Below are 26,288 nucleotides of genomic sequence, written 5' to 3' on the forward strand. Positions count from 1 at the left end.
TCCCACATTTTTTGCCCCTATTCCTCATTGAACTCTGTTGTTTGCATTCCCAATGCTTGTTCTCGTTTGATATTGTTCTGTTTCATGTGGAACTGTTCAGAGACTTCTTACTCTCCCCAGGCTGCGGTGCATAGCGGCTGCCTATGCTGTGAATGTCAATTTTCTACTTTTTTATTCTGTAATTGCAGTAGGACAATTGTGACTGTTCTACCTATGTTAACGGTATTTTTTTCTATACCTTTGATGTTCTATTTTTCACAAAAAATTCAATAAAAATGATTGCAAAATAAAAAATGTTACAGTATAAAGCATGTGATCTTAAAACTTTAAAAGTAGTTTATGTGGGTTTATTGTACACAGTAAAAACTGCACGTATCTCCATTATTAGGATGATGTTTCAAGTCTACCCTCTTAAATAAATGCAATACTAAAACTGACCATTTGCCATTGTTTTGCAGGACACCCAATCATAATACAACCTAAATCACAAAGCATTTCAGACTTCATGTCATCACTGTTTAACAAAGTAATGTAGATTCATAATAAAAAAATAAAAAAAAGGAAAGTCACAACGATATTGGCATATCATTTTTTCCAATGGAAGTAGAGGAATGGCTGTTGTATTCCACTCTCTCCTTGTAGTCCAACCCATGTGGAATTTGCAGGGTCACATATTGCTACACTTCTTAAAAGTGTTCACAAACATCATAATATTCCTTCTGTATCTCAAAGTCATTATACACAGGTTCTTTATCAAAGAATTAGAGGGAAAAAAAAAAAAAATACAAAGCAGCTGTTAAAAAGCATTGAACAGGTCCGCATTGGTCTTGCTGAACCTACTTAGGTTCCAGTTTGTGGCTCCAAGAGCTTCAATGAAAGCAAAACCTCAGAGAGGCACTGGTGGGGAAATGAAAGTTTTTGCTTGGGTCAGCCAGTGGATTATAAAGTGCTTCCTGTTTTAAGAACAGCAACATCATCTCTAACAGAAACAATGTGCATTCCAGAAGGTATTAAGAAAGTTCGCCTCCTAGTTTCCATTAGATGAATTAACCTCCAAGTCGTTGTCCTTCACCCCAAGCAAAACCTCCAGGACGATCTTCAGGCAGCGGGTTGTAATTTGGGTCGTCTTCTTGTGTATCGAATATTGCTTTTCTGCAAGGACGACAGCAATTTAAAATGTTATTTAAATCTATACCATAAAAGATCAGTGCAGCTTCAAGGCTGTAGTGTCAAGACTCCCAGGTTTACTCCTGGTTATTCAGGTGCTGGCAGAGACTGAGCACATCTCCCTCAAAGATACAATATAGAATACAAGTGTCACCGCTCACTATATTTACTCACCTCTGTTCCCTGCCCATCAGTCACTGTCCTCTGACATGTTTCATCCACATTGGGCTTAACTGAGGAATCCTTGTTTCATTATTAAAAAATACAAAGCTTTCTGTGAATGGCTGAGAAGCAGCAAATTTTTTTCAGGGAGCATTTGAAGAATCACCGAACTGTTGCAGGAACACAGTGCTGCATACTGTACGTAGTTGATGCTACACAGTTTTTACAGTGCTGGCAGCTGTAACAATTCGTATAGGAACTTGTTCGGTTGGGCCAGCTTGACTCAAACTACTTTAAATTGAAAGGATAGACTGAGTTAGGGCTCTTTCACACGGGCAGTCCGATCAGATCCGCCTGTCAGTTTTTTTAGGCGGATCTGATCGGATGCCCCATTCAGCCCTATGGCGCAGCGGATGTCAGCGGTGACATGTCCGCTGCCATCCGCATCCGATCCTGTCCGTGAAATCCGGATGGATGGAAACCCTATTTTCCATCCTTCCTGGGGATCAGATCGAATGAGAGCAGACAGGCGGTCTGCTCTCATCCGATTCCCCATAGAGAGCAGCGGGGGCTGTGACACCTCCCTCTCCGCACTGCAAGCGGAGACGGAGCTGTCATCCGCCGGCTCAGCGGGGATCGCAGATAGATCCCCGCTGAGCAGCACGGATCCGTCTACGGAGGCGGACCGTGTGAAAGAGCCCTTAAGGCTTAAAAAAAAAATAAATAAAAATAAAGTAAGCTATAGTTTGGTCATCTAAATCTGCTAATGCATCTATCAGTACCCTCTCCCCAGTTTGACAATGCTGCTGTCCAAGGTTGGCTCTGTTGCGCCTCCATCTACGGTGGAGCCACCTAAGAGAAAAGTGCGTCAGTGGCCAGATCAAGATGAAAAAAGGGGAGGGGAGGGAAGGGAAGAAGTGACCTAAACTACTTCAGAGAACTGGCACTGTAGTGCCACTGCATAGTACATTGGAGCATACTCCAATTTTAATGTGTGACCCCCACAGTTCTCAGTGTCAAGTAAGAACGAGTGTTAGCCAGGTTTTTTTCCAAACCTGTGCATGATCCTAAAATACTGAGCTGATATGTATGGAATCCAGGTGTGTCTCAGTCCCCAATGAAGTACACAAAGACAGGAAGTAAGGGCCTAAGTGCATGATCTTATATTTTGACCCATGAAGGGAGTGAAATACAAGTGTTCACTTTTACAATATTTGCCACTTTTTAAACAGGGCATTCTCATACTATTCATAGCAGAGAGCAAATAGGTTGACAGGATAAAAAAAAAAAAAAAAAAAGTTATATATAAATTTTTTTTTTTTTAACAATGTGCTAAAAAGCCCTTTTTAGAATTAACCTTAACATAAAAATCACTATAAGTAAACCAAGAATAGATAGGTACACTATATACTTACAAAATATATGGAGTCTTCAGAATTCGTCCTCCCCCAGGCTGATTGGGGAAGACATCTTCCAAAAAGAAATAGATGTGCCCAACTGCTATACCTAGAAAAAAATAAAGATTAGTGACAAAAAAAAAAAAAAAAAAATCCTTTTCTCTGATGTTCATTGACAGACACCGCTCCAGAATCTTGACCATTGGGTTATGCTGCCCCCCCTACAGGAGGAGGACACTAGGCAGGAAAAACAACTTTATCACGCCTATGGGGCAGTCCCAGGGGATATACTCCTACTTCCTGCTATAGTTTTGTTGCAAGCAGTGTCAGAGGAAATATAACCCAACTCAATAAAGGGGTGGGTGCTGTGTCCATCAATGAACATCAGAGTAAAGGATTTTACAGTAAGACAAAAATCCCATTTTCTTTTTTGTTCATTGACGGACACAGCTCCAGACTCTTGACCATTGGGACGTCTCAAAGCAGTGTCAAACATGAGGGGTGGGAAAAATTTCCCAAAAGGCTAAACCTAGCCAACCAGGTAACAAAGAGCTCAACCAGGAACAACTGGTGTTCACCTGAAAAATACACCCTCAAAGAGGTCCAGTCCTCTAAACAGCAGACTGTAAAACCTTGCAGCCAAAGGGCAGCATCCACAGATGCCAACACATCCACTTTGTAAAGGTTTGTGGAAGTATGCACAGACGACCAAGTAGCCGCCTTGCAAACCTGCACCATTGACGCCTGATGACAGAAGGTCCAAGTGGCACCAAGCGCCCTCATAGAATGCGCCTTAACAGGGAAAGGAGGATCCTGACCCTTAATGGAATAGGCCTGCACCGCCAGATACATCTGAAAATGGTCGTAGTGTTTGCGGCCAGCCCCGAGGTCCATCCGTGAGGACAAATCGCGAGTCTGATTTCAGAAATGACTCAAGTCGCCACCAGGTACAACCTGATTACCCGAACCACATCCAAAGAGTGCAAGGCTATCTCTTTAGGGTATTTAGAATTAGAACACAAAAGGAAGGCAACACAATGTATTCATTTAAATGGAAACCAGAAACGACCTTAGGAAGGAGCAACTGGCAGGGATGAAGCACCACTTTGTCTCTGTGAACGACAAGACAACGCAACCAACTCGGACACCCTGCTTGCAAAAGAAATAGCCACCAAGAAGGCTACCTTCTGTGTCAAAGTAAGCAGAGGAACCTCACGAATATCTTCAAAAGGCGGTTTCTGAAGAACCGACTGCACCAAATTGAGGTCCCACGGAGGCAATGGAGACCTCACCAGGGGAGCAAAGTGGGGGACCCCTGAACAAAAAGGTGTGAACCAAAGAATGCGTAGCCAATGGGCATTGAAGGAAAATAGCCAAGGCTGAAACCTGGCCCCCGATGGTTCCCAAGGCCAAATGCTGATCTACGCATTTTTGGAGAAACTCCAAGATTTGGGTCACCAAAAAAGAACGGGATCATATTGTCTAGAGATTGTGGATTCTTGTTCCATATGGCAAGAATCTCCCTTGCAGAGGTCTCGTGTTGAACTGTGCAAACGGAACCGCCTCAAAAAAAAGGTGGAGACCATCAGACCCAGTCAAGGCAGTCGGAGACTCTGCTTGCAGAAAGATCATCCAGGTACCCCAGTACCGCAATCCCCGCTGCCGCAGCGCTACCACTGGGGCCAAAACTTGTGAACACCAGGATCGGAGGCTAGACCAAAAGGGTAACGCCACGAATTAAAAAAAAAAAAAAAATAATACTCCTCACCCACAGCAAAGCGAAGAAAATGTGGATTCCAGACATATTGGAATAAGAAGGTAAGCGTGTCCTTGATATCGATAGAGGCCAGAAGATCCCCTTGATGAAGGGATGCCACTACCGTGCAAATAGACCGCATCCGGAATTTTTGTACTTGCACAAAGCAGTTCAAGGCCTTGAGGTCCAGGATTGGACAAACTTTGCCTTCCTTCCTGGGAACAGTAAATAGGTTTGAATAAATCCTCTAAAAGAGTTTGATTCAAATCCAGAACCTGGACAATGACCCCTTGTAAGAGCAAACCTTGCACTGCCCCAAGGAGACCTTACAGGCGATCTGGGGACAAAAACAGGTTGGAAGGAAAGAACCTTGCCGAGGGGGGTGGAGACTGAAACTCGATCCTGTAACCGGACCGAATCAGCTCGTGGGCCCACCTTTCTTGAATCAAGGAGGTCCACGGGTCCGGAAAGAAGTGAAGCGATGATGTCACCCCCCCCCCAACCCAGATACGGGTGAGGGCGCCCCTTCAGGCAGAAGAGGGCTTGATTTTGGTTCTCGAGAGGCCTGATCTCAGCTTACCAGACCAGGGCCTCTTGGAACCTCCTGAGGAATGAAAGGGCGGCTTGGGAGCCAAGAAGAAAGGCCCACGTCTGCAACGAGACTCTTTGCTCCTGGTATCCTGCGGGAGAAGAGCTCTTTCTCCCCCCCCCCCCCCACAAGACCCTTAATAATCTCATCCATGGAAGATCCACATAGTCGATCTCCTACAAAAGGGGAGATCTGACAGGACCTTCTTGGAAGCCTGGTCTGCAGAGCAGTATTTGAGCCATATCATGCGCCGAAGGATCACTGCTGTTACAGATACCCCGCAGACTAAGGGAGCCGCATCCAGAGAGGCATCACAGATGAACTGCAACCCCTGGACCAACTGGTCCACCAGCTCTACGAGGTTAGGGGGGGGGGAATCTGTTCCCTTTCAAAATCCTGGCGCAAAAAGCTTTAAAAGGTGGAGTCCTCCACCAGGAGAAGCGTGGCTTCATTTAACCTGGAAAACTGAGAATCCACCACAGGAGATACTGTCAGCTTTAACAGGGACATCTAGCGAAACGCTTAGGCACCCCGACAGTGTGTTTAAGGAAACCCCACGGACTCGTGAAAATTTTGTCAAAATAGGCAGGAAAGGGGGGAGGGAATACCTTTTTGCCGCCTTTGAGGATCTGCAGTGCAGAAATGTACCGGCGTCCTCCAGTTTTAACGTTTCCTGCATGGATATCATTATTGCATCCCCTAGCGCCTTTTCATGCGCTCATTATCAGAGCACTCAGGATGCATGGGGGCAGACCCAGTAGGGATACTCGCATCCGCGGTGCCCAGATCAACCTCAGAATCTGAGGAGACACAGCTTTTTGCCCATCCTGTTTTGCAGGACCATATCTACCTTGGACACTAATGACTCTAGGACCGATGTCATAGCAGACAGATCTGACTGGGACCCGGAGGACCCCGCAACCTCTGAGGGGGGGGGGGGGGGGTCAGGTGGTGAAACATGCTCCAGGGACTCCATGGTTAACCGCCGAATCACCGCTCCATAGGCTTCAAAAAAACATGGCCGCTGCTTTATATATCACTTAGATACTACAAGAAAATGGCCGCCGACATATACAGCAGCCAGTCACGACAAAATGGTGGCTCCACACAGCACCTAGAACCCCCAAAAAAGGATAGGCAGTAAGGAGGGGCCCTGGCAGGAGCCCTCACCAGGACCCCCCCCCCAAAAAAAAAAAAAAGTGTTTTGCAGCGGCGGCACACCCCCACCTGCCCCCATTATGCGATCGACGCTCCCAAACAGACATTGCATGTAGGGCCACCCTAGCTAGCTGTGGGTAAATGGGGGGGTGGTCCCCGACAAACGAGGGGGGGACGCTATGTGGGAAAGAGGGGAACCCAGGGTCCGACCGTCCACCACAAAAGGCCACCAGGGGAGGGGGTAGACACACTACTTGCCACACTATGGGCACCACTCCAAGCACACCACCGCACCATCGGAATGGGGGTGCTGCGGGCCAGCGGCACTCTGCGACTCAGGTCGTGACTAGGTCTGTGTGTCCTCGCAAGACGTTTAACTAGACCGCCAGCCCCCATCCAGTGGGGCCAAGTCGCGGCCGACCTAGCGCAGATCTGAGGTCAGGTTACACTCGCTGGCCAGACTGGGAAACCATAAGGAGCTAGGATATCCAGTCCGACAGTTGATTGTAGTTCTGACAGGAACGGAAAATAAAAGAAAAAAGATCCCAGCAAGGAACTAGGTCCTTAATCCTGACTAGGCAGGAAAAAAAAAAAAAAAAAAAAAAAAAAAAAAAAACACACCTTAGTTAGACTTACCGGTGACGGTATTTCTAAGAGCCTTTCAGGACAGCACCTGGAGAGAGCGTAGCTCCACCCAAAATTCAGGAAACACTGCAGATTTTAAATCACTCCTCTTCCACCATGCCTTCAGTTATACAGAATCCTCCGACATGCTGGAAAACAGAGCACATAACAGAACAACCAACACATAGGTTATTCATTTAATCAAACAACATTTTAGAGAGGGAAGTAGGCTGCTGTCCTGAAAGGCTCTTAGAAATACCGGCACCGGTAAGTGTAACTAAGGTTTTCTCAAATCGCCTTTCAGGACAGCACCTGGAGAGGATAGCCGAGTAACTTACCCTAGAGCGGGACAACTGCCTGCAGTACCTTCCTCCCGAAGGACTGATCTGACAGTAAGTCCAGCCTGTAGTGTCTGAGACATGTGGAATAACTGGACCAGGTAGCAGCCTTGCAAATTTGTTCAGTCAAAGCACCGGCCCTTGCGGCCCAGGACCTTGCCACTGACCTGTAGAATGGGCTACAATACCCTCAGGAGGGGTCTCTCCTTGAGCCACATAAGCTTCATTAATTGCCCATTTAAGCCACCTTCCCAAGGTGCCCTTGGATGCCTTTTCACCCTTACTAGGTTCTGTGAAGATTATAAACCGAGCATTTGACCTTCTAAACTCTCTAGTTACCAACAGGTAATGCAGCAAATTCCTTCTCACGTCCAGAGAATGAAAAGCTTCCCCTTTAGCGTTAGTTGATGCTGAGGCAAAAGTAGGTAAAACAATTTGAGTATGGTGAAAGGAAGTAGCCATTTTAGGGAGAAAAGCTGGGTCCTCCCAAAGAATTATTCGGTCTGGAAAAATAACCAAAAAGGGGTCTTTAATTGACAGGGCCTGAATCTCACTCACTCTTCTGGTCAAGGTAATTGCCACCAAAAAAAGGGTCTTCAGGACCAAACTTCTTAGAGAAGACTACTAGAGGTTCAAATGGAGCCTTAGTAAGTCCTTGTAGAACTAAAGATAAATCCCATTTGGGAAAACTCTTAACCATTGTTGGCCCGCTTCGTGCTAAGGCCTTGAAAAACCTTACAGAGTCTCCGGTGACAAGGTTTTTTTTCAAAGAAAAACTGAAAGAGCAGCCACCTGGGTCTTCAGGGTACTAGCAGCCAGTCCTTTCTCTATTTCTTCATGGAGGAATTCTAAAACATAAATGATATCTTTGACTTGGAATTTTTTAAAGGAACACCAGGAGTTATACTTTTTCCAAACCCATTATATATATATTTATATTTATTTATTATATCCCTGGTCACTTTTTTCCTACTGGACATAAGTGTGGATATTAACTTTTCTGACAGGCCTCTAGCCCTTAAGAGACCCTCTTCAGAAACCACGCCGTCAACTGAGTCGCTCTGAATATGGATGATTCAGGGTCCCGTGTCAGATCTTCCCTTACCGGGAGTTTACAGGGTGGTTTCACTGTCAAATTCAGAAGAGTTGCAAACCAAGGCCTTTTTGGCCAAAAAGGTGCGATCAGGATTAGGTTGGTAGATTCCTCTCTGAACTTCCTGAGAACCAGTGGTATCAACTGGAAGGGGGGGGGGGGGGACACATAGCACAAAGGGAAGTCCCAAGGATGAGCAAATGCGTCAAGGCTCAGCGGTTGATCCTCCCTGTGGAGGGAAAAAAATACTGACACCTTGGTGTTTTGATAGAAAAAAGATAACACTATACTAGTGTATCTCCCCGAGCCTCAGAAAAGGTTTTGGTTAAAAATAAGATAAATAAAAAAGTATAAAAAAGTGTAATTAGTGAGATATAAATATTACATTTTTTTTTTTTTCGCGGCAAGCGCTGTATATAGCCTAGGCTATTTTTCTATCACCTTGGTGTTTTGTTGGTTTGCAAATAGGTCGATCTGAGGATGCCCCCCCCCCCCCCCCCCCCCCCTGCTCAGAAGATCTGCCAGGAGATTCTGGGAACCCTTCAGGTGGACTGCAGTCAGAGATGCTACATTCTGTTCTGCCCAAGCCAGCAACTGCATGGCCAGATCTAAGAGGTTTTTGCTTCTTGTTCCCCCTTGCCTTGAGATATAGGCCACTGCCATCATGTTGTCTGATAGGACTTGTACATGCTGACCTCTGGCTCTTGTGGCCTTCCATCAAAACTTCAGAGCGATGGCTTTTAATTCTCATCAGCTTGATGACTTCCTGGCCTCTGTCTTGGACCAAGTGCCCTGAACTGTCAGACCGTCCTGGTGGGCTCCCCACCCCCAAGCACTTGCATCTGTGGTCAGTCTCTTGTTTGACAAAGGGCTTAGGTTGGTCCTTTCCTCTAGACTGTCTGGGTTTCGCCACCACCAGAGGGCCCTTTTTACCTTTGCAGAGATCTGGATAGGTTTTTCTAGTGGCTCTAGGTGAGACCACTTTTGCAGGATCTCCATCTGCAGGGATGAGAGTGTAACCTGGCCACTGGACTGCTGGAATGGACGATGTGAGAAGGCCCAGGACCGCCATTGCTGTCCGAACAGACAGTTTGAGGTTGGTCTGCAACTGAGCTACCGCAGACTGAACCTTCACCATCTTTTGAGCTAGAAAAACTTTTTGGAGCACAGAATGGATGTTGTAACCTAGAAATCAAATCTCCTGTGAAGGCGCCAGGTTGGATTTCTCCAAGTTTAGGAGCCACCCTAGGCTCTCGAGATGTAACCGGGTCTCCTGAAGATTCTCTAGCATCCTTGCTCTTGATTCTGTGAACAGAAGTAAGTTGTCCAGATAGGGAACCACAGAGATGCCCCTCAACCTCAGTGGTTCCAGGGCTTCTGCCATCACCCTGGTGAATACCCTGGGGGAGGATCACAGTCCGAAGGGGAGAGCCCTGAATTGGAGATGCCAAACTGATTTTCCCAGATTGATTGCTAGTCTGAGAAACTTTTGGCTGGACCAAGCTATTGGGATATGTAGATAAGCATCCCTCAGATCTATAGTCATGAAACAACCCGTAAAAAGCAGCTTTGTCACTGTATAGATGGTGTCCATCCGGAAACACTCGTACCTTATTGATTTGTTCAAAATCTTTAGATTTAGGATCAAACAAAACTTTCCTGACCGATTCTTTACCAAGAAGATGTGTGAGTAAAATCCCCGGCCTTCTTGTTCCTTGGGGACCTGAATGACCACTTCTTGTTCAGTTCCTGTAAGAGGGACATCATAGCCGAAGCCTTCTCCGGATCCCTTGGAAGCGGGGTGACAAAGAACCTGCTTGGGGGAGTCCTTGAGAACTCCAGGTTGTAACCTGATGACAGTAAGTTTTGGATGAAAGGACTCGCTGGTATTTGTTCCCATTGAGGGAAGAAAGGACTCGCTGGTATTTGTTCCCATTGAGGGAGGAACAGACTTAACCTTCCTCCCACTGGAGGGTTACTGTCATTTGGACTTAGAGGGCTGCTCTGGAGGCTTAAAAAGCACTCCCCCTCTGCCTTTGGTCTTTTGACCAGCCCATCTGGGCTTGTTTAATGGCTCCCTACCCCTGTGGCACTGTGGAAGAGGACGAAAATTACCCTTTACAGGTTGTTTTTAATTTGAGGGGGAAGGCCTTTTTGTCTGCGGTCCTGTCCAGGACTGACTCAAGTTCTGGGCCGAACAAAAGATCCCCTGAAAATGGTAGCCTACACAATTTTGACTTAGAGGCTGAATCCCCAGTCCAAGTCTTCAGCAAAATTGCACGCCTGGTGGAATTGACCAATGCTGATGACCTAGCAGACATTTTTCGTGATTCTGCCGAGGCATCGGCCATATACTTCACTGCTTAAAGCGGAGTTCCACCCAAAAGTGGAACTTCCGCTTTAGGGAGTCCTGACCCCCTGACATGCCACATTTGGCATGTCATTTTTTTGAGGGGGGAGCGGGTACCTAGTTTTGACAGGTACCCGTTCCCACTTCCGCTGGGAGCGCCCTGAACGGAAGTTCTCCTCTCCCCCTCCCTCCCTGCAATCTTCTGGGACACGTCAGAGGTCCCAGAAGATTGCCGGCCAATCAAGACGTGCAGTGCGACTCGCGCATGCGCAGTGGGTACCCGGCTGTGAAGCCGCAAACTGTCACAGCCGGGTTCCCACAGCAGTGATGCCGGCGCCGAGGGAGAGGATCGAGGCTTCGGGCGGCCGCATCGCTGGACCGTTGGAGAGGTGAGTGAATGGCTGGAACTTCGCTTTAAGCAGTAACGGAAAGGATTCTAATAAGTTCTTCCTGGAAGTTCCAGCTTCGCCGTGTGTTTTTAACTGTTCCAACCAGCATTCCAGGTTTCTGGCCACCACCGTGGATGCCATAGCTGGTTTCAGGCTAGACAAGGTAGAGTCCCAAGCGTTCTTAAGGAGTACATCCGCCCTTTTGTCCGTGGCATTGTTTAACACCCCTATGTCTTCAAAAGGCTAGCAAAAAAGGGAGCCTTTTCAGGATCTTTCCAATCCCTTTTCACCATTTCTGTAAGGGTCTTGTGAACAGGGAAGACTATGTTTAGTCTCATCCAGTCCTTCATACATTGTCATGAACTGACAGCTGTACTTTTTCTTCCTGGATGCTCAGGGTAGTATATATTGCCTTGAGTAAGTCTTGTACTTCCTCTAAGGACAATTTATACTTGGTAGGCCTTTCCAATTCTTCCTCTTCATCCCTGAGGGAAGGAAGTGTGCTTGCTTCTTCTCCCTCTGAGTCACTACACTCTGTGCGGACTGAGGTGGATGCATAGGAGCTTGATAAAGCACTCTGCTTAGAGTAACTGTCAATTCTGTCACTGAAGATAATAAATCCTTGCACTGTTGTGCAGACTCTTATTTCACTAGATCTGCAACACATGTCTTGCATAATGGTTTAGGCCATGTATCCTTTAAGGGAGTTTTGCAGGAAGGGCACTTCCTAGTCATTGAAGGAGACCTTGTCTTAACTGTGGCTTTACCCTAAAAAAACAGATACTCCCCTATTACCTAACACAGTTTTAAGGTGAACAGCTTAAAATCCTAAAGGAAAGAAGTGCACCCACCGCAGGAAAAAAAAAAAAAAATACAGACTCCTACTGAATAACACTAAGGCTGGAGCATTAAAAACCAGCCTAAACAGTGGCAGGCTCAAAATAGACTCAAAGAAAACCACCACAGACAGCCCAATACCCAATAGTGAAGATAGAGGGTCCCCTGCTCCCTCTTACTGAGGCCTGGCCAGTGCTAGGGGCGCTTGCATCCGCCGTTGCTGCCAACTTCTCTTCCATCCCTTCAGAGAACGCAGCGAAAGAGCAGTGAACTAGAGCACTTTCAAAAAGACCGCCACTGGCGTCCTCACTACCCGAGGACCGGAAGCACCAGCCCTTGACCCGCCGCTGACCCCGCGTTATCAGCAGCCTGAACCACGCCAGCCATCCTCGCCGGAGGTCCCGCCCACCGCACCTGCGCCCTCACAAGCGGGGACCCGGGCTTGACATGCCGGGAAATTCAAATGAGAAAGCAGCCCAACCAAACACCAGCGGATCTCAGGCACACAGACGAGACCACCAGCAAGGCCCTGCTACCCTGAACCTAGGAGGGGCAGCAGCTTCCTCGATAAACCCCCCCCCCCACGGTCAGACAACTAGCACAACCACAGAGGTAGTACCACCTTTCCCCCCTCCTGGAGAGAGCATAGCCACCCAAAAGGTTCCTAGCAGTGCTTCTACCAGGGCGGAGGAAACAATAACTGAAGGCATGGTGGAAGAGGAGGGATTTAAAGTCTGCAGTGTTTCCTGAATCTTGGGTGGAGCTGCGCTCTCTCCAGGTGTTGTCCTGAAAGGCGATTTGAGAAAAACTGTGTGTCTATAGCAGGAAGTGGAAGTAGATCCCTGGGACTGCCCCATAGGTGTGGTAAAGTTTTTCCCTGCCTAGTGTCCTACTCCTGTAGGGGGCAGCATAACCCAATGGTCAAGAAGATTATGGAGCTGTGTCCGTCAATGAACAAAAAGAGGGTAACATTTTTTTTTAATAAAAATAAAAACCTGAAAGGCAAAAAACGCATAATTAGCATTGCATACTAGCTCATTCTGAAATACCTTAAAAAGGAAGGCCCCCGCAGCGCCACCCACACATCTGATTGGCCAGAGCTGCGGTGATCTCACTCCCATGCATGCGCACGGGAGCCGCTGTTCACGACACAGGGCTCTAAAACAAATGGCATGGCCGGCTGTTGCTTCAGAGCGCATGCACCGGTGAGGTCACTGGCTGCATGCAAAGTCAATATCTCCTAAACGGTGCATGTTTAGGAGTTATTTACAGTACCTATAGGTAAGCCTAATTTTAGGCTTACCTATAGGTACAAGTTACTGAGGAAGCTTTACTTCCTCTTTAATACTCCAAGGTCAAATAGATTTGAAATCCAAGAGACTTGTAAACTAGTATAAGTTTTGGACAGCGTGGGGAAGGATAAGTTGCCCTGTTAGGTCATTCAAACCTGAAGTGTCAAGTTTTAAAGAGCTATATCAAAAGAATAAAATGGGCCATGTACAAATAAGTCAAGCATATTGCAGCAATTGTCTTTTGGTTAAAATGTTTGTTATCCCAACATTTCATATTCCTGATACGTGCCAGCTGTACCATGTACTTGTATGAGAGTCTTCCGTTGTTTTGCTTCCTTTGTGTAAAATCCCTGGTGTTCCTGTCCGTCCTGCTTACCTAGCAAAAACCGACCACACTAAGCAGGGGGGTGCACACCGTGGTCAGTTCTCTTGCTATGCTGGGAACTCAGTGTGCTCTCCTCCAATGATCAGGCTTGTCCTAACATGCCCCTGCTGCACAGCCAGCCATTCACTGGCAAGCTCAGTGTGCTGTTGCTTCTCCTCCCCCAGCTCTTATGCAGCTGAGAATTATTTAATAAAATAAAAGGCAAAACCTTTTTGTATAGAAATAAAAAAAACAAACAAAAACAAACACTATAAATACCATGTTTCTCTCTTTTTTTTTTTTTTTTTTTTATTTCTATACAAAAAGGTTTTGCCTTTCATTTTTTAAACAATGTGTTTTACAAGGTGATCATTTACAATTACTTTAACTGTACATCCAAAACAGCTAGTGTATTGTAAACATTCAGCCCAATGTTTTAAAGCAATTTAGGACAAATTGCATATATATTTTGCGGATGTCTGGGGAAAAGAGATGTGGATAGCTTCCAAAAAGGTATACCGTTTATAAAACAAAAATTAGCCAAGTATAAAGGCAAAGTCATATTTGAACAGCAGAGAGAAGAAGCTGCCTGGTACTCACATACTCCTTCAAAACCCCCAAATATATTTAGCCCAAATTAAAAGGAACTCTATACTGCGTGAAATGAGAATGCCATCCTATCCCAGATTGTCTCTAGGCTTCAGTGCTTCAAGACACTGGTCTGGAAAAAGCTTGCAGGAACATCAGGATTGATCTACACATTCATTCCAAGTCAGTGACTTAAAGTATCGAAGCCATCAAATCCGCATTACATCCAAGGAGCCAATGTTTTTGAAGGAGAGTCAGCAATGCCAGCATATACTTTCTCACAACAGTTTTCCTTTATTAAAATTTGTAAAGGAATACAGCAGCAGATAGTTACGTATAAGGCCCCTTTCAATGAAAGAAAAAGGAATTGGCAGCACTCCAGATGAAGTCAAAATCCAGATTTATTGACTGGACATCCCAACGTGACAAGGTAGACGTGGTTCACACACTACACGTGTGCTTAATCATTACCTAAGATTAAGCACACAGTGTAGTGTGTGAAACGCGTCTACCTTGTCACTATTGTCACGTTGGGATGTCCAGTCAAATCTGGATTTTGACTTCATCTGGAGTGCTGCCAATTCCTTTTTCTTTCATTGAATACACACGGAGGCGAGCACCGGTGTGTCATCAGGCATTTACACCAGCTTGAGCAGTGAGTTATTTTTCTTTCTAAGGCCCCTTTCACACTTCTGCGACAAAAGTCACGTGATTTTGACTGGACTTGAAGCAATGCCCATGTCTATGGACCTCAAAATACATAAAAAAAAAAAAAAAAAAAAAAAAATCAGCCCAAAGTAGTGCAGGGACTACTTTGAAGTCGTACAGAATGAGATATGAATGGTACTCATTGGAAATCATGGAATATAACTTGTCATGTGACTTTGCAGTCCCAAATCGCAGGACAAGTCACTCAAGTGTGAAAGGGGCCTTAAGGGGAAACCTGAATCAGTCAGATTTACAAGTGCCTTTCTCCATTCAAAAAATGTTTAGGTTGAGTTCCCTTAAGAACAATTCAAAGATTAGAACTTACCCAGGAGATCAACAATTATGGAATTTCCCAGTAGCAGTGAAAAGCCCATAAGAACCCAGGGCAGAAACGGAGCCTGGAAATTCAGAAGTCCAAAAAAGTTCATTCGAACATAGGGATTCCTCCTACTCCAGACATACACAAGCATTATCGTAAAAGCCTGGCCAAGAAACACTAAATTTACAAACAAGCCAAAGATCTGCAGAAAAGGGATTAAGGATCATAAATACCACATGTGCCATCAAGTACGGATAACATTCAAGTCCAGTTTTGTAAGACGGTGGTATAAATTAAGGACTACCCTCTGTTACAACAGTGAAGTTAATTATTGGTGCAACAGCATAGATTAACCGCAATATGTAAATGAATGCTCCCAGGCTGAGGGAATGTTCATCTAGCCTTCTATTTGATAGCTAGAAGCCTACAAGGGCGAGTGCTTCTAGTTGTCAAGACTGTGCTGGTCTTGACCAGTGTGCTTCCCGCTGTTAGAATACAATGAATGCTTGGATGGAGAAATCGGTTCTGTTCAGCCAGGTGGCTGGAGGGGGGACACACACACCCCATGTATGGGCAGCTTAAAGTGTTACTATACCCAGGAGCCTACATTGACGATATCAGGTCTCCCACAGTAGACAGAAAATGGAAATGCAATTCTTTTAGTAAATATAAACTGCTAAAAACCTTTTCTCATCAGCAATATATAGCAGTCTTGTGACTTCTATCAGTGTCTGGCCAAGCACTGGTTAAAGCCTGCAGGAGGAGATTTTTGACTGTCCTACAGACTGCAAGACCCCTAACCCTCTAGGCAGTGCTGATTGGCCCTGTGCCGATCACATGAACTCTCCCAAGAAAAAAAAAAAAAAAAAAAAAAAAACACTTGCAAATAGGGTGTTGACCAGTGCATACTCCATACAAAACAAAAACATGTTTGGCTTTACATATTGTATACATTTAGCCTAGGTTCACACTAGTGCATGGAAAACACTGCATGTGATTCGCACCACATTCCTGTGCACATCACCTGCAATGTCTGTGCAGTGCAATTTGAGCCATATATTTTGTATTGCTCAAAACGCATCCGCACCAAATTGCAATGCATTGGAGTTTACACTCATGCAAAGCAATTCTGGCAATCACACTTTTTTGCAATCTGTTTCAAGGTGCTGCTAATCTATCATTGACCCCCGCGGCACATTGCATGGACGCCGTGCCATTGTGAAGCAGTGCAATGCGGGGAAATAAAGAAAACACATCGCATCAGTGTGAACCAGCTCCTTAAGATTGCCCTGTATTATTTTTAAGACGTGTAAAATAAAAACTTTTAATATAATCTGCGGGAAAAAAAAAAATAAATAAAAAGTTCCATTATAAAAAAGGATACAGCCATTAAAAGACCACCAAAAAGAAACATAAATACAAAATCTGCTGTGCGACCTCTGAAAGAGCCTTCTTCAAGCATCCGGCAATATCTGTATCTAGAGTAAATGTTTAGTCAAGGAAAGCTTTACTTTCTTTAGACTGTCAAGATAAAAAAAATCGATCAAAGTTAAAACAATATTATAAATGATGATACCATATTTAAATACCAAAGGATTTTTTAGGATGTAAAAATATGTACAACTTTACCATTATAAGTAAAATATTTTACCAAGGATACAAAAATATCATATTAAATAAAAAATTGAATCCAACTGGTCCAAAAAACAGGAAGTTTGTCACTAGTCGCCATACCTGTACCAAAAAGAAGAGTAATTAGGGATTGCGTTTCAGAAATGCTAGTTAAGCCAACATCATTAAAAAACTGTCAGTACATGGCATACTACATGCTGTTCATACTCCGTCACTGGAATTGTTTTTCTGTATTCTACAAAAAAAAAAAAAAAAAAAAAAAAAAAAAACGACTTGATCCTGCTGCTCTCTGTCCTTGCCTCCTCCATGCCCACTAAACACTCTACACCAGTGGTAGGCAACCTTAAAGAGGTGGAGATCTACCTGAACAACATGGAAGAAGTCAAAGATCACTGGGCACAGTGTCGCCTGATATAAACATCCAATTGCCATACTACCGTGTCGCAATCGCATACATTGCACTGCAATCATGGGCCTGAATCAGGTGGTGAGAAGGCAACATCGCCTCTTCACCACCTGTCAAATACACTTATATGGCTTTTCATGGGAGCAATTTCAATGAGCTTTTAGTTCTATTCGGCAGCAGCACCCTAAGTGCTCGTTCTTATGTAAAGTTGTGGCGGTACTAAAACCCTGTGGCTGAGTCGTGGTTTTATTGCCCCCAATCCCTTCCCCCTTTAGCTGCTAAGGTAGCAGCCAAAAAGTGTACACATGGCGCAAAAGGAATCAAGCCTCCTGTTGCTTTTGGTGGGTGATACCGCCTGCCAATCATGACCCATTCAAGTAAAAGGGCCACTCTGCAAGTGCCCTGTAACTAGATGCTTCTGCGGGGTCCACGGGGTAAAGCAGGTGGCGAGAAAGCAACACAATGCTGCCTGCTTTAACCCCTTGTTTGATATACTGCAAAAGGTTGTTGAGAACCTGCAGAGTGGCCTCATTCACTTGAATAGGTCATGCTTGGCAGGTGTTAAGGGTCAGCAAGCCCAGACCACGATCTACAGGTTGCAGACCCCCGCTCTACACTATGGGGGGAGGGAAATTACATGTTGTTTGATCAACTCCCTGTAATTCTAATCACAGACACCGGCTGAAGGGGCATAAAACCGATTGATCTAGGGGGAGGTTCTGCCAAGCACAATGTTTCTCAACTCCAGTCCTCAAGTACCCCCCAACAAGTCATGTTTTCAGGCTTTCCATTAGTTTGCATGGGTGATTTGATCAGTTTCATTGCCTTAGGCTGGCCATACACTAGCCAAAAAAATCATTCGAAAATCTGTCATTTGGTCTGTTTGTTCTTTGTCCAGTTAATGGCACAAATAAAAAAATTGGTTTTAACTTTTCAAAGCTGAAAAAGAGAAGAACAGTTTGGAAACTCCTGTCGAACTGTTTGCACTAGGTATATGTGACAAAATGAATGAAAACCTGATTCATGTATGTCCATTGAACGATTTATTGATCAAAATGCGGTCATTACATGATGGCACGATCGTCTACTCTCACGGCCGAGCGTTCGTTTTTCGAAAAGGTGTTTGAACGATTTTTCGTATAGTGTATGGCCAGCATTGGAAATTACCCAACATGACCTGTTGGGGGTACTTGAATACTGGAGTTGAGAAACATTGCCCTAGATAGCACAAACATTAAGATTTAAGTCTAAATCCTTATTTCTTTCCTGCCTCTAAACTCCCCTGCATGTTCGCCTATGTGTCCATGCACACATAGGAATTGAGCAACATTTAGAGGTGGGGACTTTGAGGTAGAAAAGAAAAACCCACTGCCAGTGCATGGAGCAGCAGCAGCTGCGTTTTTGTAGAAAAAACGCCTGATGCTTGTTAGTGGGTGTTAACGCTAGGCTACGCTTGACTCCTGTAAATGCGCTACACACTTTTACAAGTGTCAAGTGTTTTTTCTGCAAAAACGCTGCTGCCAGAAGGAAAGGCTTTCAGGAGAGTTTGCAAAACGTCCTGTGTGTATAAGGCCTAAACTGCAGGGTTTCTCAACTCTGGTCCTCAGGGCACACTAACAGGCCAGGTTTGCAAGAAAACGGCAATACATCACAGGTGATATAATTTGCTGCTCAGTGATTGCAGTATTCTAGTCTTTGTATCCCCAGGCTAATACTTAAAATCTGACCTGTTAGTGTGCCCTGAGGACCGGAGTTGAGAAACACTGGCCTAAAGGATAAGTTCACCTCTCCACAAAAAATAATAAATGCAGTTACTGGAACATCCAACATGCTCCAAAAGGTGAACTTAGCCTTTAATTATGGGTTTTCTCACTCTGTACTACAAAGCCTTATGTTTAAAAAAAAGTGATTAGCAGCAGAGGACTAGAAGCTTCACCACCTGATGTTTCCCCTACAGACTGGCTGGAAAAAGAGCTGGGTCGAGTGAAAATGGTATGTGGATTTTTAAAAGGAACTTTTTTTGTTTTAACTATTTCTGTACCGGAAGGTTTCACCCCCCTTAATGACCAGGCCATTTCCTGGGATACAGCACTGCGTTACTGTAACTGACCATTGCACGGTCATGCAAAGCTATACACAAATTAATGCCCCCCCCCCAATAGAGCTTTCTTTTGGTGGCGACAAGTCTGGGAAAAAAAAAAAAAAAAAACAATCTGCTTCATGTAAGAGATTTAACATGACAACACCAAATAATATACACATTGTGTTGTAATAAAACTGATTGCAAGAAAACAGCCCAGAAGCATCTATTTTTATATTGTTTGTAGTTCCTTTTCCTGTATAAATGAATACACAATAAGGATCCAGTCACATTTTGGTAAATTGCACAGTGTGATTTATTGTAAATGGCACCCTAATACACTACAGTATATAGGAAAGTGCAATGCACTATATTACATATAGTGTGCACTGCATTACTAAAAAGGGGGTAAGGTATGTTTTTTGATTTGCCGTGGTGCCTTGGCAGCCCATTTATAACAACCAAGCTTCCATAAGGCTGACCATACATTATACAATTTTCTTTAGATATACCTTCAACTATGTAGTACAAAGGCCTGCCTAATTGGATACAATGAAAGTGTTTAGTTTTGACCTCATGTTATATGGTTTTTGGTAAATCTAACAGAAAATTTAACATGTATGGCCAGCCTTCCTCTGCATATTACTACACTAACAGATTTCTAGAGTGTGAATATGCCCTTAATCTTTTGTTAAAGAACATTGATTTTACAAAATCTATAAAACCTGTTATGTCTCTCAGAAACACTTGTAAGTCAGTGGTTGGTTCAAGCATACTAAGTATAGCCATGCAACTTCCTGAGCATGCAAATCTTTGATTCATATGTTGCAGTATTACTTTTTACAAAAATGCAGTCCAAACGGTTTCAAAACATAAAAATGTACCAAACTATATTTACCTGATAATGTCGGAATATCAGATCTGGGTTAAAATAGAGCTGAAATGGTGTTATGAGTTCTAATTGCTGCAAAAGAGAGACAAACAATTATTAGTGCAATTTAGTGAAACACTACTGTACACAGATGAAGTCTGGTAGCAATTAAAGCACTAACGTTACAATCCATAGTTCCACAAAAGCCAGCCGAGCAGTGATTTTACCCTGTTTCTGCACCAACTCCTCCTGTATCAAGCTGCTCATAGAGCTAAGTGAAAGCAGACATTGGGGTCTATGTCAACAGCCTCTAGCCTTGTATCTATGAGCAAATGGAAGCATGCTTTGAACATCAGTTTGAGAGGCTTCCTGAGATCACTCCAAATTAATTTACAGGTGCATTTGACCTACTTCAAACTGTTTTGCATGGAGAGAGAAGTAGTTCTGAGAAGAGGAGAAGACAAAAAAGGAAAACATTTCTGTCCATATGGGTGTAATTCAGCATAAGCCCATGCAGGGTGGTGTTTGCCCATACAGGGATGCACAGCTGTTCTGTGCATCCCCATGCAGGCAGTCCCCTTCATTTCAACTGGGACAAAACTACTGTTCTCAATTTGACAGTTGTGTGAATACAAGTCAGGACCACACACTCCCTGTGTCTGCACCTATGCGGCTGTCAAATTGGGAGCAGAGGCCGCGTCTGTATAGCCACTGTGTCCTATTTGACATGAATGGGACTGTCGGCATGAGATGCATGGAAAACCTGTGCATCCTAACGTGGGCAAACAGTCCTGCATGGGCATATGCTTAATATGCCCATGTGAACAAGGCCTTAAAGCAAATTGGTGCTTTGCCAATGCAGGGCAAAATAACAGGTTTGCTTTAAAGTGTTACTAAACTCAGAACCCTGCATTCACTGTATCTGGTCTCCCATAGTACACAAAACATGGAAATGTGATTATTTTAGTGATATTAAACTGCTGAATACCTTTTCTCATCAGCAGTATATAGCAGTCTTGTGACTTCTATCAAAGTCCTTCGGAGCACTGGTTAAAGCTTGGAGGAGGAATTTGCATTCTACTCTGACCGTCCTAGGAGGCTGACCCCCAACCCTCTGTGTGGACAGTGCTGACTGGCCCTGTGCCTAAACATGCATCCCCCCCCCCCCCCCACCCAAAAAATAAATAAATAAAAAAACCTCTAGCAATACACACCAAACTGAGCATGTACAGACTGCAGAGTGCCTCCAAAGCCCTGTGCTATCAGATGGATTGGGGACAGTAAAGGAAGGGGAGGATCAGAGCAGACAGGATCAAACAGCCTTTTTACACAATGCACAGGATTAACCCCTTAGGTTCCACCGTGAATATGACAAGTATGCTTTACTGCATATACACACTCAGTTTACAGATGTAGGTTTAGTAACACTAATGCTCCTCTCCCCAGTAACATACTAATCTTTTCTTCTTTCCTGCATCGCTCTTACTCTATTTTTTTTTGCACCTGGGGTTAAGTATTTCTTTGTATAGCAGATCACATGACACACTCCCCTTGCACTCATGTAACATGGTTACTTGACCCAGTGCTGCCACATGGAGACGTACCCTAGTCCAGTGTACCCTCTAAATAAAACTTACACTAGGCTACTTTCCTTGATCCCAGAGGTTGAAGCAATGCCTGGGACAGTAAAGTCAAGATGAGAATGTGCTACTGCACAGGAGAGCAATAAATAAACCTGTTTGTTTGCCTTTAAAGCCATAACCTAAGCTGAATAAAACTGGGTCCTGTTAACTCCTTCTCACTAACATAAATACTTAGGACTGTTTAACACCAGAACGCAGTTTGGGAAAGGCGCCATGTTCCATGCACATTTCCCAAACTGCGCTCAAACACATCACAGTACACAAACGCACTACAATGGTAAAGCACTACTTTTTTGGCGTTTCAGCCCATTCAAATGAATTGGCTGCAAAACTGCACCACACAGGAATTGCGAAAGGAACACGTCATGCGTTCCTGTGCAAACCGGCTCTTATAGCAGACCTATACTCGCCCTTCTTTCCAGTGCTGCCGTGTCCTGGAGCTGCCTGCCAGTTGCGGACATCTTCAGCCGTCTGCTTATAGATACTGATCTCTGCCCGTTTTCATTGGCCGGGCTGAAAGGATGTCTTGACATTGCCAAAAATCATACATCGTTTGCAGCTCAGTGTACCATGACAGACACACAGGTACAAAAAAATTCTAATGCAGAAGAGATCTAGCATTTCTCTACTTAAAAATCCTGACTGTCCACTAATTTTGTCCTCTAAAATTCCACTTTAAAGCTCAACTCCGGCAAAATACAATAAAATAACTTATCACTAATAAAGTATGCCACATGCATGGCTGTTGCTGCGCTCAGGAAAACTAACTCATTCAGCTTGTATATTATAGTAAGCGCTGCTCTTCTGATGCTGAGACTAAAGCTGCCTATAGATGAAAAAAAAGGTGGATGAAGACATTTCTTTGGCTGGGACACTGTATTCTGACAGTGGCACTCTCGTCTGCCAGAAAACGCTGATCAGTGGTTGCAGCTGCTGATCAACAAAAGTTCTCCAGCTTGTCCCTTCAACAGAAGCAGATCAAACAATCGACTAGTTGAGCAGGGACAGGACACACTGGTCTAAATGCAGCCAGTCACTACTGAACCAGACAAATTAAGCCACTTGTCACCTACATATATGCACTCCGGTTATGGCTGTGTGTCATTTCCCAGGCTGGGTTCTCAAATAGTGATGACAGTGGAACATGCCTATGCAAAGTGTATTGGAAAGGCCCCTCATAGCCTCAGAAGCCCCTGAGAAAGAGTGACAAGGCAGAGAAAACAACTGGGAGATGGAGTGCTATAACAGGAAGCACCTGAACAAGGACCTTCATGGCAGTTTTTTTGTGTGTGCAAGCTGTAGAATTAGAAAAAATATCACTTTTAAAATGCTATTAAAGCTGTAGGAAAGTGAGATTTTTGACTTGTACCTACAGATAAGCTTAGAATAAGTCTTACCTATAGGTAAATATCTCCTAACTTGCGCCGTTTATGAGATATTTACATTAGCACGAGCTGATTACACCACTGTGCATGTGCAGTGCACTCTGTTCAGGGCACAGTGTGCTGTCAAAACAGAGAATGCCATGAGCACATGAGTGACATCATTACGACCAGAGAGTGTGAGAATCTGGGAAAGAAGCCCAGGTAAAAGATAGAAGAGCCAGGCTGCTGAAGGGCTCTGCTTTAAAGGTAAGGGTGTCACAATGTGCGAGCATGCAGTGCATACTTGCACATTATGACATTAACATATGGCGGGGCTTGCTTTTCTTTTTTAAATCTTTTTTAGAGTTTACTACCACTTTAACATGTTAGAGGCGATATGAGATTTTATAATAATGTATTTAATCAGGGGTGTGGACGTTTTGTAAAAAAAACTACTGGTCCATGAGACTAAATCAGTGTCACAATTGTCCCTCATGACACTCCACTTGTCCTGATAAAAATAAATAAAATTTGAACCAAAACCAAATTTAAAGGAGAAGAACAGCCAAAGCTCATTTGCCTGTACTCCTCTTATGCATCTTAGGAGTGCAGTTGTTCTGCACTCCTCTGACCCGTTTTTCAGCAAACAGGCTGAAGTCCACTATCTGCTGACGTCAGAGCCTGGTCCAGTCGTAGGCAAGATCGCGACGATGGAGTCGGGATATGCCCAGATGCCTGGACTAACGACCAGCTCAGCGAGCGGCTGAGAGCCTGAGCCGCCCCCTCCATGGCTTAGTGCTCCAGTGAGTGACGAGGGGGGTAGAGCAGAGAGCTGCTGACTGTCACCAGCACTCTGCTCACTAAGCCCTGAGAACCAAACAATTGGTGGGGTTCAAGCCAGCAGGGGACAGATGCAGCATAGGATCTAGGCAAGTAGGATTCTGAAAAAAATCCTATACATCTCTTGTAAAAGGAGGGAAGGATCAAGGTTTTTTTATTATTATTAGGCAGAGGTGCTTTTGGGAATGTCTGGGGCTTTAAAAAAATTAAAGGGACTTTATAGCGATAAACTTGTTTTTAACATTGTGCTGTTTATCTCCTGCTCACCTCCCTTCTTGTCTTCAGAACCACACCCAGGGACTAGCAGGGAGGGTAGAGTCCTTGCTGTGTGATGGAGGATAACCTGAAGGAATAGTATCCTCGTGCACAGAAGCGTTTGGGTGCTCAGTACAACCACACGAGCAGCCAAATCAAGCTCCAATATCTGCTCCATTAAGGGGCAAGGAAAAAAGAAGAAGAAAAGTAAACCCTTTTGCTTGCCCGCAGCGGGGCTAAATGTAAAAAAAAAAAAAAACACCTGCCCCAAACTGCATGCCCTAGGGCCCAGGCAATATGATTTGCGCATCTCAGACTTCAGCTCCAGAAAGATTTACCTCCCTTCATGACCAAGCCATTTTTTGGCGATACAGCACATGCAACGATGGAACTAAATAAAATGTATGTCTTTTTTTTCTCCCACAAATAAAGCTTTCTTTTGGTGGTATTTGATCACTTGTGTATTCTGCTACATATTTTTGGTTAAAAAAAAAGAAAAATCCCATGACTCCACCTAAAAGTTATAGCATATACAAACAGATATATTTACAGAATTTTTATTTATTTTAACTAGTAATGGTGGCGATCAGCAACTTATAGTGGGACTGCGACATTGCGGCGGACAAATTGGACGCTAGGCGACACTTTTTTGGGAACCAGTGACACCAATGCAATATTCAGTTGTAAAAATATGCACGGTCACTGTACTACCTTTTTTTTTTTTTATAAATGATCACATTCCCTCTGTTCTCAGCTGCAGGGGGGAGAAGCAGCAGTACACTGAGCTTCCCAATAAATGGCTGTGCAGCGGGGGCGTGTCAGGAAACGTCGGATTATTGGAGGAGAGCATACTGAGTTCCCAGCACAGCTAGAGAACTGACCATGGTGTGCTCTCCTGCTTAGTGTGGTCAGTTTTTAATAGGAAAGCAGAGGGACTGGCAGGAAAGGCAGGGTCTTCACATAAAAGGAAGCAATACAAAGAACAGGATACATTCTCATACATGTACATGGAACAGCAGGCACATATCAGGAATATGAAGTTTTGGAGGTAACAAACGCTTTAATTGTGTGCCTAACCAGTGCTTGGTTACTGTGTGGGAGGTGCATGTACTAAGGGATGGCACTGATCCATGTTCCTGCTTTGCAGAAACACAGGATCACTATCTTCCCTTCTGACAGAATGGCAGTTTGCTTTGTTTACATAGGCAGACTGCTGTTCTGAATGATCGGCAGGTCGCAGGGCATGGACCCGCTGTGTCCAATTACAGCAGGAGCGGGTTGCTGGCAACATGCGTGCACACCCAAGACCCAAAAGAGCAGGATCATGTACTAGGTATGTGATCCTTTGGAAGGGGAGAGCCGCCTTGCTACTGGGGTAGAAGCAGCTATTGCAGGGATTCTGCTTTTCTACAAGGATCCTACAGGTATGGAATAGACATACACTGTGCTAAGCTGGACCATAATTATACAGTAAAAACCATACTGGAGCTCAGCTTTATTAATGAGTGGTACTTTTTAAAAATAAAACCTAGCATTTCTTGTCTGGGACTCAACAAGTATGAGCCAGTATAGATCCCCTGGGAAGAATCCACAGTACTATAGAGGTGTGATTAGGAGAGCTGTGAGCTCCTAGGTGTATGTCCTGCAGGGGACAGATGACTGACGTGTCCCAGTGTGGTCAGAGTACAAGCCTTCCTTAGCACACATGGATGACACAACCACCCCTATAGGAGAAGGCTGCCATGACTGGGGACACCAGGACCCTACATAGACTGCACATAACTCTACACCATGGGGCACTAAGCTTCATGGAGGAGCCCCAAGTATGCAGCCCCCCTCAGGAGACGTATGGCCATAGCAAGAGATGAGGCTCTGTCCAGTCCTTACCACTACAGCGGTGGTGAGCACACAGGCGGTGGTGTAGGCTCGGGTCACCGGAGGTATCTGCATATACTCCTGCCGGAAAGTCTGGTACGCCATCTTGCTACCTCCCTCCGTTCTCCGCTCTCATCTCCGCCTCGTCCAGACCTAGCACATCACACAGGCACATTCAAATACCTGCATGT

The 26,288-nt window shown here is 44.6% G+C and overlaps 1 protein-coding gene across 1 annotated transcript; it reads right to left on the reverse strand.

The window, feature by feature from the left end:
* Positions 1 to 665: 665 nt before the first annotated feature.
* DERL2 (derlin 2) lies at positions 666 to 26,288 on the reverse strand. Its single transcript, XM_082246279.1, has 7 exons — positions 26,110 to 26,288; positions 20,148 to 20,213; positions 16,792 to 16,865; positions 16,516 to 16,609; positions 15,138 to 15,333; positions 2,745 to 2,835; positions 666 to 1,152 (listed from the first exon to the last, which is right to left on the reverse strand). Exons 1-7 carry the CDS (start codon positions 26,200 to 26,202, stop codon positions 1,047 to 1,049), a joined length of 720 nt encoding a protein of 239 aa, XP_082102405.1. The 5' UTR covers positions 26,203 to 26,288; the 3' UTR covers positions 666 to 1,046.

Source organism: Pelophylax lessonae (genome assembly GCF_965119305.1).
Source record: "Pelophylax lessonae genome assembly, chromosome: 2".
Taxonomy (NCBI): domain Eukaryota; kingdom Metazoa; phylum Chordata; class Amphibia; order Anura; family Ranidae; genus Pelophylax; species Pelophylax lessonae.